The sequence below is a fragment of the Hemiscyllium ocellatum genome, chromosome 20 (assembly GCF_020745735.1).
Source record: "Hemiscyllium ocellatum isolate sHemOce1 chromosome 20, sHemOce1.pat.X.cur, whole genome shotgun sequence".
In the NCBI taxonomy this organism is placed as follows: Eukaryota; Metazoa; Chordata; class Chondrichthyes; order Orectolobiformes; family Hemiscylliidae; genus Hemiscyllium; species Hemiscyllium ocellatum.
In genome coordinates, this window is record NC_083420.1 from 29794104 (window position 1) to 29806508 (window position 12405).

Genomic DNA, 12405 nt, shown 5'->3' on the forward strand with positions numbered 1-12405 from the left:
TACATGTAGGTCACGTCAGGTAAGGATGACAATTTTTGAAAATATCCAAGCCACAAAGTTTAATTTTTACAGAAAAAAAGACATTTGCTAAATCAATACAGATCGCACTTAAGGAATTCTGCCACGCTTTCAAAAAGAATGATTCAACAGCAAAAACTATTGAAAACATTAACATTCATTTTTGTCAGGGACACAAAAATCCATTCTGACACAATTAATATACTACTATACGTCTAACAATGGAGTTCCTTCTCACGACTACATAATAAAGCACAATCACTTCATCACATGGCAAGGAAAGTCAGCCAATTCAGTTTATATCAATTTATAAGATTTCAGCAAGATCTCATAACTCAAAAAAACAAAGAAAACCAAACCTTGGTGAATCAGTGAGCTAGGGTTCTAGAGTGCAGTGGTGGTCTCCTTTCCCATTTCCCTTATTTTTAAATGATGTTCATCATAATATCTTCCAGTTCTCAGGATAGGTCTAAGCCTGAATCATCAGTTTTTGATGTATTCATAGCTATTACCTATATCTCAGGATGAGTTATAAGATTCTGTTTGCTTGTTTTCAAACTATTTCAGATTGTGCTAAACATTCAGGATCAGTTTCTAATTAAATGTCTGTACCTTTCAGATATCTTTTTCTGTGGACTGTTCCTGTTTTTGTAGTTTCTGGTGTGTCACATTTGTAGGATTATAGTATCTGACTTACAGAGAGACTGTAACCTAGTGGTACTATTGCTATATTATTAACCCAGAAAGCCAATTTATGGCCTGGGCACCCAGGTTCAGGTGGCAGAATCTGAACAAAATAAAAATCTGGAATTAAGAATCTAATGATGACTTGGAGACTAATGATGACCATGAAACAATTGTTAATTGTGTTTTTTCTTGACAATGTGGTTTACTAATGTTCTTTTGGGAACAAAACTGTCACCTTCACCTGCTCTGGCCTACATGACTCCACAGCACTAAACTACTATCGGGGCAATTAGAGATGGACAATAAATGCTGGCCTAGCCAGTGACATCAAGACGCTATGAATGAATGAATAAAAAAACCTGTCACCCCAGAAATTACTGTTTTATTGTTATTCTGTTTTATGTCTGTTTACCAATCCTCAATCCAAGCCGATCTTCCTCCCAATACTATCAACTTTGTGAAATAATGTTTTGCACGGCATCTTACTAAATACCTCATGAAAATCATCCTAATACTATACATCCATGGTTTCCCTTTTATCCATTCTGGTAGTTTGCCATAAATATCTCAAACAAAAATAATCTTGTCAATGCTTGGAATCGAGAGCCTGATGAAGGGCTTATGCCCAAAACGTCGATTCTCCTGCACCTCAGATGCTGCCTGAAGTGCTGTGCTTTTTCAGCACCACATTCTTGACTCTGACCTCCAGCATCTGCAGTCCTCACTTTCTGCTTGTCACTGCTTATCTAGGCGATGATTTTCCCACAGCCATGCTAACATACCCTAATGATAAATTCTAGCATTTTAGCTATTACTGATGTCAGGTTAAGTGACCTGCAGTTTTGTTTTGTCCTCTCTCCATTCTTTCGTTAATAGCAAAGTCACATGTGTACTGACACATAAGTTTCTTCTTGAATACTGGGAGTTCTGTAAGATCCAAATAATAAATCCACAGGTCTGTAGCCACTGCTTTGAAACTCTAGGATGTAGGCCATTTGGTCCAAGGGATTTACCAGCTTTCAGTCAAATTACATTTTTCCAGCATTTAGATGCAAGGTATCTATAAAATGTCTCTGCCATTTCCTTGTTCCTAATTTTAATTTCTCCTGAGGGACGAGTAGGTGTCTGGAAGGGACTCTTATTTCTTTTTAAAATCCCTTCACTTTCACATACTTAGAAAAACTCACAGTCAGATTTATGATTCTTGCTATCTTAGTCTTATTCTAGTCCCTTTTACCACTTTTTTTGGTTATCTTATGCTTTTCCTAAAATCATCCCATTCCTCAGGCTTATTACTCTTTATAGTACAACTATAATGTGATACTATCATTTACACAATTGGATCTTATTTTCTCTGGAGATTTTATTTCTCAAGTACATGGATATTTACATATTTTATCTTTTAGTTATCAACAACACTTGTCTACAACCATAACTTTTGATTAAATTTCCCAAGCAAACTTTAGCCATTTTACATTAATTGGATTTGCTTGAATAGACTGTAGCTTTGGTTGTAATCAAATAACTCTTAAACCCAATATGCAATTGCATAATGGTCATGCTTCCACACTGGATCATTTACTGTAAGATCAGTAATGTTCCTCTCTCGCTATACAGTGTCAAATTTTAAATAAATAATGTTCTGAAGATAGATCATGGACTCAAAATATAAATTCTTTTTCTCTTTACAGATACTTCCAGAGCTGCTGAGCTTCACTAGCAAGTTTTTTTGTGTGTATGAAACAATTAGTTCTTACTGAATTCTTCAGCTAATTTCTTGACCTCTTTTAGTATTTTCTGTATCCATCCCTATCTTTATTCATAGCTGCCATTTAAGTACTTATAAGACAAATTTTCCTTAATGTTATTAAGCACTTAGTACTACATTCATTTTGCAGGTTTTTAATTAGATCTCTGAATATTTTTTCTTTCTTCTGTATCAATCCTATCTAGTAGTGCATGCCAATCTACCACTCTTAGTTCCTTCAAATCTTTTCCATCCCTTCAAAATCTATCTTTCTATAATTAAAGGAACCTACGTACACATCTCTACTATAACTAATTTCAACCTTCATAACATTACTAACATTTCCAGACAAGTACATACCGATTGGTGACTTATTTACTTCCCTCTTTACTTGACCACAGGCATCATGAAAGAAATGAATTTTGAGAAGATTTGTAGCTCAGGTTGAAGTTCTGGATGTAGGTTTGCTCATTGAGCTTCATTTTTCAGACGTTTCATCACCATACTAGGTAACATCATCAGTGAGCCTCCGGATGAAGCGCTGGTGGCATGGTCTGGTTTCTATTTATGTGTTTAGGTTTCCTTGGGCTTGGTGATGTCATTTCCTGTGATTGCATCATTTCCTGTGGTGATATCATTTCCTGTTCTTTTTCTCAGGGATTGGTAAATGGGATCCAAGTCAATATGTTTGTTGATAAGAGTTCTGACTGGATAGAGTTCCAAGGAATCCTAAACACATAAATAGAAAGTGGGCCATGCTACCAGTGCTTCATCCGGAGGCTCACTGATGATGTTTCCTAGTATGGTGACGAAACGTCTGAAGACAAATCTTCCAGCTCAGCGAGCAAACCTACATCCTGATCATGGGAGAAAATTTAAAACTCATTTCCACTGTAACTTTATTAGCTTTTTCATACATTTTCTGGATGTCAGCATAAATCTTGTTCACTGTGTGTGAGTTAGTGACCTGTGAGACTCCATAATTTATTTCATATGAACCAACAGAAACACAATAGTTTGTAAACTGTTTGACTGGCACAAACTATATACAGGCACACAGTCCTTCGTCCAAAATTCTGAAATCCAAAAAGCTCTGAAATCCGAAGATTTTCTTGTGATTTCTTTTCTCCATAACAAGATTGTTTGGCATGTGAATAGGTGACCCAACTCTACACTCACTCGACCCACGCCACTTAGATGTGACGTGGTGGCATGGCCCAGCACTGGCAGGTGTCAAGTGAGTCTCAGTGCTCGTTCTAGTCACATGTGGGTCTGCTGTTCAGTTTTTTTTATTTCACTGTGAAAATATCATTTATTCTGAAATCGGAAAAATTCTGAAATCCGAAAAACAACTGGCCCCAAGGATTTTGAATAAAGGATTATGTACCTGTTCAAGGAACAATAGCTATGCTAGACCATGTAGGAGCAAGGCCCATGTGATTTTGGGTATCAGGCCTCATTTAGAGTGAATTCTGGAATAAAGGCAAGAGCTAATTGTTAAGTCAGGTGGGTAAGAACAATGACTGCAGATGCTGGAAACCAGATTCTGGATTAGTGGTGCTGGAAGAGCACAGCAGTTCAGGTAGCATCCGAGGAACAGTAAATTCGACGTTTTGGGCAAAAGCCCTTCATCAGGAATAAAGGCAGAGAGCCTGAAGCGTGGAGAGATAAGCTAGAGGAGGGTGGGGGTGGGGAGAAAGTAGCATAGAATACAATAGGTGAGTGGGGGAGGGGATGAAGGTGATAGGTCAGGGGCGGGGTGAGGGTGGAGTGGATAGGTGGAAAAGAAGATAGGCAGGTAGGACAAGTCATGGGGACAGTGCTGAGCTGGAAGTTTTGAACTAGGGTGAGGTGGGGAAAGGGGAAATGAGGAAACTGTTGAAGTCTACATTGATGCCCTGGGGTTGAAGTGTTCCGAGGCGGAAGATGAGGCGTCTGGTGGTGAGGAAACGGCAGTGAATGAGGCCCAGATGCCTGGAGGAAGAACGCCTCATCTTCCGCCTCCGAACACTTCAACCCCAGGGCATCAATGTAGACTTCAACAGTTTCCTCATTTCCCCTTCCCCCAGTCCTCGGCAGAGTGGGAGGGAGAGTTGAAATGTTGGGCCACAGGGCGGTGTGGTTGATTGGTGTGGGTGTCCCGGAGATGTTCCCTAAAGTGCTCTGCTAGGAGGTGTCCAGTCCCCCCAATGTAGAGGTGACCGCATCGGGAGCAAAGGATACAATAAATGATATTAGTGGATGTGCAAGTAAAACTTTGATGGATGTGGAAGGCTCCTTTAGGGCCTTGGATGGAGGTGAGGGAGGAGGTGTGGGCGCAGGTTTTGCAGTTCCTGAGATGGCAGGGGAAGGTGCCAGGATGGGAGGGTGGGTTGTAGGGGGGCGTGGACCTAACCAGGTAGTCACAGAGGGAACAGTCTTTGCGGAAGGCAGAAAGGGGTGGGGAGGGAAATATATCCCTGGTGGTGGGGTCTTTTTGGAGGTGGTGGAAATGTCGGCGGATGATTTGGTTTATGCGAAGGTTGGTAGGGTGGAAGGTGAGCACCAGGGGCATTCTGTCCTTGTTATGGTTGGAGGGGTGGTGTCTGAGGGAGGAGGTGCGGGATGTGGACGAGATGCGTTGGAGGGCATCTTTAATCACGTGAGAAGGGAAATTGCGGTCTCTAAAGAAGGAGGCCATCTGGTGTGTTCTGTGGTGGAACTGGTCCTCCTGGGAGCAGATACAACGGAGGTGGAGGAATTGGGAATACGGGATGGCATTTTTACAAGAGGTAGGGTGGGAAGAGGTACATTGGGGAGACTGGACGCCTCCTAGCAGAGCACTTTAGGGAACATCTCTGGGACACCCGCACCAATCAACCACACCGCCCCCTGGCCCAACATTTCAACTCCCCCACCTACTCCGCTGAGGACATGGAGGTCCTGGGCCTCCTTCACCGTTGCTCCCTCACCACCAGACGCCTGGAGGAAGAATGCCTCATCTTCCGCCTCGGAACACTTCAACCCCAGGGCATCAATGTAGACTTCAACAGTTTCCTCATTTCCCCTTCCCCCACCTCACCCTAGTTCCAAACTTCCAGCTCAGCACTGTCCCCATGACTTGTCCTACCTGCCTATCTTCTTTTCCACCTATCCACTCCATCCTCCCCCCGCAACCGATCTATCACCTTCATCCCCTCCCCCACTTACCTATTGTACTCTATGCTACTTTCTCCCCACCCCCACCCTCCTCTAGCTTATCTCTCCACGCTTCAGGCTCTCTGCCTTTATTCCTGAAGGGCTTTTGCCCGAAACGTCGATTTTACTGCTCCTCGGATGCTGCCTGAACTGCTGTGCTCTTCCAGCATCACTAATCCAGTAACTGTTAAGTCAGACGACTCTATATTGTCAGCATTGTTCCTTCTTCTCTAGATTCAAGTTTGAACCTGACTCTCAATTTATAAGCGAGCCTTATTGTTGATGCAACACTCCTCACACTGATTGTAAGTGAAGTCTTACATATGAGACTGGTATTTTAGCAATACTGTGTGTGAATGCAATTGCTTTGGAAATAATTCTATTTTACTAGTCACTAAGTGATTGGAATTATAACATGCAAATTACAGTCACTTTATTGCAATTCTTTCAAAGCACCACAACTTACCTGCTGCCTCATAAATATGCTTGTTTACAATGATATTTCTTTCACACATATTTAGTAAGTCTTCACCAACATCTAGAAATACAAAAAGCAAATACTCTGCACTTAAAAAGCAGCTTTTTATAATTATTGTACAGCACTTTAAATGAGAATTAAAGAATGATACTGTGTGTAATAGAAGCCTGACACACATGGAAACTCATTACTGTGCTTAGATCCAAACTTATATGAATAAACTTTACATTTTCCTCTTGTAGAATCATAGAATCCCTACAGTGTGGAAACAGGCCATTAGACCTGACAAGTCTACACCAACCTTCTGAAAGGTATCCCACCCAGACCCATTCTCCTATCTCATTATTCTACATTTGCCCTGATTAATGCAACTAACCTACATATCCCTCATGTAGACAGCGCGTTTTGCATACCTCACTTCTTCAAGTTCATAAAACTTGGTCACAAGTTAGGAAGCCTAAGAGAAGCCTAGAGACTCTCCAATGTGTTTGAGCATGCTGCAAGAATTTAGTGGGCTACAATAACTCATAGTATAAATACTGAATAGTGATTGGCTTACGACAGTACCTACTCAGGAGTACATGGGGTATGTAGGAAGAATCCCAGTTCCTTTTCGTGTTTTTACCCTCTCAGGTTTAATTATGAAGCCAGACTGGATTAAATTTATCAACTGTGCCCTTAGAACCACAAATCTACTTGGATTAGGCTTCAGATCAACAAAAGACACTGATTTGGTTTCTGAACTCTCACCACCAGACATGTTAGTTCACTGCTAAGCTCAAATACAAGAACAGCTGGTTACTACCCTTCATAAGATGAGTAGAGACAGAAGGGGTTTAATCAGACATTCGAACATTCCCCACACTCAGTTTGGCGGCGATTTATATGCAATTCAATTCTATTTAACCATTTTCATTTCATTTCATGTAAATCATGCTGAGGAAAAATCTATTTACATTCTGTAACTTCTTAATTCATTTGTAATCTTTTGGGAGAGTTCAAGATTTCAATTAACCTTTATAAGAAAAAGCGGTTCCTAAATTTGCTCTTGAATAGCCAAATTCTAATATTATGGCATCTTGATTTTGATTTTACTGCTACAGGAGATAGTCTAACTGTACCCACCCTATCAAATTCTCTTAAAATCTTTAACACTTCAATTCAATCTCCTTCAAAACACAAGGTAATAAAGGACAACTTTATGCAATCTATCCTCATGATTTAACCCACAAAGCACCATTATCATTCTGATACGTCTGCAAGGCTAATGTATCCATCCTGCAATGCAGTACCAAAGTGCAATGCAGTATTTCAAATCAACTGACCATGGCTCTATAACAGCTGAAGTATCACTCTTTTCGTTATTGTATTTTCTCACCACTAAAGTAAAGATAACAATCTCATGTGGATTTATAGTTGTTTTGCAAAAACTCTCCAGTTTTGTTCTTCAAAATCTTGACTTTGGTTTTGACATACCCGTGTATGTATTCTGCTACTTCACTGTTCCATTTGTGCCTTATCATCACTTACTATCTACCAGCCTTTTGGCTTTTCTGTAAACTATGGGTTATGTATTGTTTCTAGCTCGGTCATGCTTTATATTTTTCATAATTTTCCACCTGTTTAATTTGACTTGCTTCTACACCTTAAAAGAATTAGTCTCCTCACCTATTCTACTTAATCCCGTTAATTCTCTTGGAACACATGTTCACTGTCAGTGTGTCTTGTTATGGTTTAAATGTATCTTTATTTAAATAGAAAAATCATAGCAAAATTAATTTAAAATTATATTACTGTGCAAAACAATATTAGAAAACGTCTTGATCTAACATGAGTTACTATCCAGAATACAGACCGATCTGATAGCAACTACTCGCTATATGTGCACACATTAATGGTACAATTTAAAAAGATATTCAATCATTGATTGTCTATACCAGTATATCTATTACTCAACCAGATTTCTATCCTACCTGTGCAATAAATAGTCTTAGCAACAGTTGCCATGACAATGCTGGTCATTCCCGTGCCTGCTCCCAACTCCAACACTGTGCAGTCTCTGAATAGGTAACTATTATTCCAAATGTAATCAGCAAGAAGAAAGGCACCACGCCATACCTACTGATGAGAAGATTGCAATGAGAAAGGATTGTTAAAATGTACATATATGTATATAAGTTAAAAACTATAACATGCTTGTACCTGTTTTCCAACATCCTCCAAAGTAGTATCCATAGTGTGTTCTGTAAAAAGAAAACAATACAGCACATTGTATTCAATGAGAAAAATCTCACACAACATTCATAATATGAAATTAACCATTCACATCTTCAGAACATTCAGTAAAGTTGCCAATAATTCCAATCATACTTTATGTTTTAATATGACAGCTATCATGTTCATGGAGCTTATAATGCCTTTTCCAGTGTTTATCTATTATATATTAAAAACAGAGTTCATCTTTCCATTTCAAGTTGTAAATAAATGTTATACTATATATTTCCAATCCGTGTGCATAGATGTATAACGTGAAGGAAATAAAGTTACCGTAGTTCCACAGGACCAGAGGGCTGTTCTCACATTAGAGAGAATGCTTGGTGGTGGTTTAATTGGAGGGTTGCCACACCTCAGGTGAGGAGAGAGGCTGAGAAGGTGGAACCTGCATGGTAACCCCAGCCTGTACAGGAATTGAACCTATGCTATTGGTATCACTCTGCATTGAAGAGTGTGGTGCGGGAACAGCACAGCCAGCCAGGCAGTATCCAAGGAGCAGGACAGTCTAGGTGTTGGGCATAAACCCTTCATCAAGAATCTGCTCTGCATCGCAAGCCAACCGGCCAGCCAATTGATCTCGTCACCCTCCCAAATATGCCCTGATTACATTGGGGTGTCAATGTTCCTAGATGATAGATGAGAACAATCAGAAATGAGCGGAAGCTAGGAACGGAGGAGTGCACAGATCTTGAAGATTTGTAAGGTTGGACGAAGATGCCTAGCTGGGAAGGAGTGAGGTCATGAGATTGGCAAAGAGGTACAAAAAAGTTTGTTAAAATTGAGGCATTAATAAACAGGAAGCCAATTTTGGTCAGCAAACATAGGGTGGGTAGGTGACTGAAATTTGAAGAGTTAAGATATAGGCAGCATAAGTTTAAATAAATACTCGTTTATGTTAGGTAGAAATTGAGAAACTAAAGTGCGTATCCACAAGTTAGATAACGATAATTATACTTTGAAATGTAGTGGGAGCAGAAACAACATTTGGGTAAACTTAAAATTTAAGTTGGAGGTTAATAATATTGGCATAGTAAAACTAGAAACGAATTCATGACCTGGTGCCAAGGCAGGCGAATTATACCTAAGGTTATTCAACCTGAAGGACACTGAAGTGTGTGGTTCCAAAAACATTAATTTTTTTCTGTGGTTGTGCTGAAACAATTGTACTGAGTCAGGAGATCCACATGAAGAGGTCACAACTATCACATGCCCCAAAGAATCATTACTGGAAAGTCTGTTAGAAAAATCTAATAAAATTTTCAGGTGCCGTTTCTCTCACAGTCAGAACAGTTGATCAAAAATTGTTTTAATCACCAGCTGTGTTTCATTGGAGATAACAGCCTGAGACTATGAAGCATTTCGTTTGGGTGTTTCCACAGCCTATTCTACACATAGATATTTAACAGGGAGTTTCCACAGCTTCAACAACACATTGGCAGCTTATTGAAGTTGACTGAGTGACATCATCATTGGTGTCAATATCACTTAAATACTGTGCCTGTAACAGACAGTAATTATCAAGCCAAATATAATCTCAAGTTCTTATTAGCATTGATTATCTTTCTTAACATCTCACTTCCCAGTGATATCAAGTCCCAGAGCCCACTCGCCCTTTAAATGAACTCTGCTTCAGTCAAATTGGCCCTGGATATTTGTCTTAGTGTGACAATCGCTGAGAAGCACCACTGCAGATTAGCTACAGCTGCTAAATTTGGAACAAACAATATTTTTATGGTTAATAATGAAATCATGTCCCAAGACTGCCTCCAATTACACATCCTCTTATTTCTAATGAACTTTTATGAAAAATCATATCAAAGTTCTTCTGTAAGTCATGGAAACCACTTCCATAGACAGACAACTTCCATAAACACGCCTCTATCCAAATTATTAGCGACCTCCACTGAAAATAAATCTTACTGGATAATTCAGATGTGTCTTGCACGTTACTCTCCATGTTGACTACCAAACAACTCCGATGTGTCCAAATGCTGAAGCTCTATTCCTGATCACAGACTCCAGTAATTTTGCCATAATTGACTTAATATTGACAGGGCAGTAATTTCCTGCTTCTTCCCTCATGTCTTAATGATGGTGTAACATTTGTAATTTTTCAATCCCAAGGCAAAAGCTCTGAATCTCACTTATCTGCAATTTTCTCAGCTGTGTCTTTTAATATATCAAAGTAAAGCCTGCTGAGTTGTCAAGCATACGTCTCACTATTTTTCAAATCCTATATTTTTAAAAATATATTGAACCCACTAATGTCTTCCCTTTTACTTGGTTTTAGGTTCCCTTTTGCTACCATTTTATCCTTTCATTCTTCTGTGAAAATGGATGCAAATCACAAATGTAATAGATCTGTCTTTTACTTATTATCGAACAAAGCCTCACCTATATCTGGCATTAAATAAGGCTCATATTTTGCTTTTGCTATCCTTTCTGATAATACATTTAACAAGACTTTTAAATTCCCTTTTCCTACTACAGTACCACAACCTAAAGTGAACCTCTTCCACTGAATTTTGATTAGATTAGATTCCCTACAGTATGGAAACAAGCCCTTCGGCCCAATAAGTCCACACTGATCCTCCAAAGAGTAATCCACCCAGACCCATTTCTCTACCCTATATTTACTCCTGACTTGGCAATTTAGTATGGCCAATTCACCTGACCTGCACATCTTTGGATTGTGGGAGGAAACTGGAGCACCCGGAGGAAACCCAAGCAGACACGGGGAGAATGTGCAAACTCCACACAGACAGTTGTCCCTGGCGGGAATCAAACCCAGGTCTCTGGTGCTGTGAGGCAGCAGTGCTAACCACTGAGCCACCATGCTGCTCACCCTGACTTCATGGAGTCAGGAAGATTCACAGACCTTTAAATATGATAGGCAAGATCTGAATAAGGATTTCTCATCCCATTTCCAACAGAAATGAAGGTGAGAAACTTTCAAGTTTTGGGGGAGGGGTGTGGAGCATGAATTACACATCAGCAGGGATGTTTGAACTTAGTAGTGAATTCAAATATATCTTATTTTGTTTCGTCCAAAGGTCTTAACCCACAGAGTGGGATTCACAAAGTCATTCAGAGTGGATAAAGTTTGCGTAAGTGTCTTGATCTGAAGATTTTTCATTTCTCTGGTCTGATAGACAAGCCATCTGGCATAGATTAGAAAAAAGATTACTAACTGTCTGTGCAATTTCAAGTTGATATTTTCTAACTATTATTACCATGTCGTTATGATGTAATTAATGCTTGAGTCAAGATTAGAGTAGTGCTGGAAAATGCCAGCCAGCATCTGAAAAGCATGAAAATAGACGTTTCGGGCAAATACCGATTTTCCTGCTCCGTGGATACTGCCTGACCTGCCGTGCTTTTCCAGCACTACTCTAATGTTGACTCTAATCTTCAGCATCTGCAGTATCTACTTTCACCTCCATAATTAATGCTTGGCTGAGTTTCCATAATTACAATTCTCATTGCAGGGATTTCTGAGTTCACTGTTTGATTGTCAGTTTAAAGAGTATATTAAGGGATATCTGTCTTTTGATAGGAGTCTGAACAGAAATTTACTTTTCAAAGAAACTGAACACTTGAGAAGATTAAAAAGCTTCAAATGAGTTTCATGAGTGGGAGTGTTTTTCATTTTCAAGTGTGTGACTTTTCTTGGTGCCCTTGTTTATGAGTCACTAAAAGCTAGCATACAGCGCAACAATCATTAAGGTAGACAAATAGTTTGTATTGCTTCATTGCAAGGGATTGGAGTACAAGTAGAGTGTTGGAGAAGCTGCACCTGAAGTTTTGTTTGGTGGCCTTTCCTAAGAAAGGATATTCTTCTCACAGAGGGACTGCAGTGGAGATTCATCAGACTAATCCTCGGGGACATCAGGATTTTCTTAAGAAGGGAGTTAGCAGAAATCGAACTTGCATTCTCTGGAGTTTCAAAGAATGAGTAACCTCATTGAAACTTACAAAATTCTTACAAGGCCTGACAAGGTAGGTAGATCTTTCTTTGAATCCC

At 39.6% G+C, this 12405-nt stretch overlaps 1 protein-coding gene across 6 annotated transcripts in view; it reads right to left on the reverse strand.

The window, feature by feature from the left end:
- Positions 1-12405, reverse strand: part of mettl22 (methyltransferase 22, Kin17 lysine) — a 58138-nt gene that overhangs the window by 24490 nt on the left and 21243 nt on the right. For all 6 annotated transcript variants that reach the window (XM_060840705.1, XM_060840703.1, XM_060840701.1 and 3 more), the window contains exons 4-6: positions 8310-8350; positions 8081-8225; positions 6096-6167 (exon numbers count right to left, since the gene is read on the reverse strand). In XM_060840705.1, coding sequence (XP_060696688.1) covers positions 6096-6167; positions 8081-8225; positions 8310-8350 — 258 coding nt within the window. The remainder of the gene's footprint in view (positions 1-6095; positions 6168-8080; positions 8226-8309; positions 8351-12405) is intronic.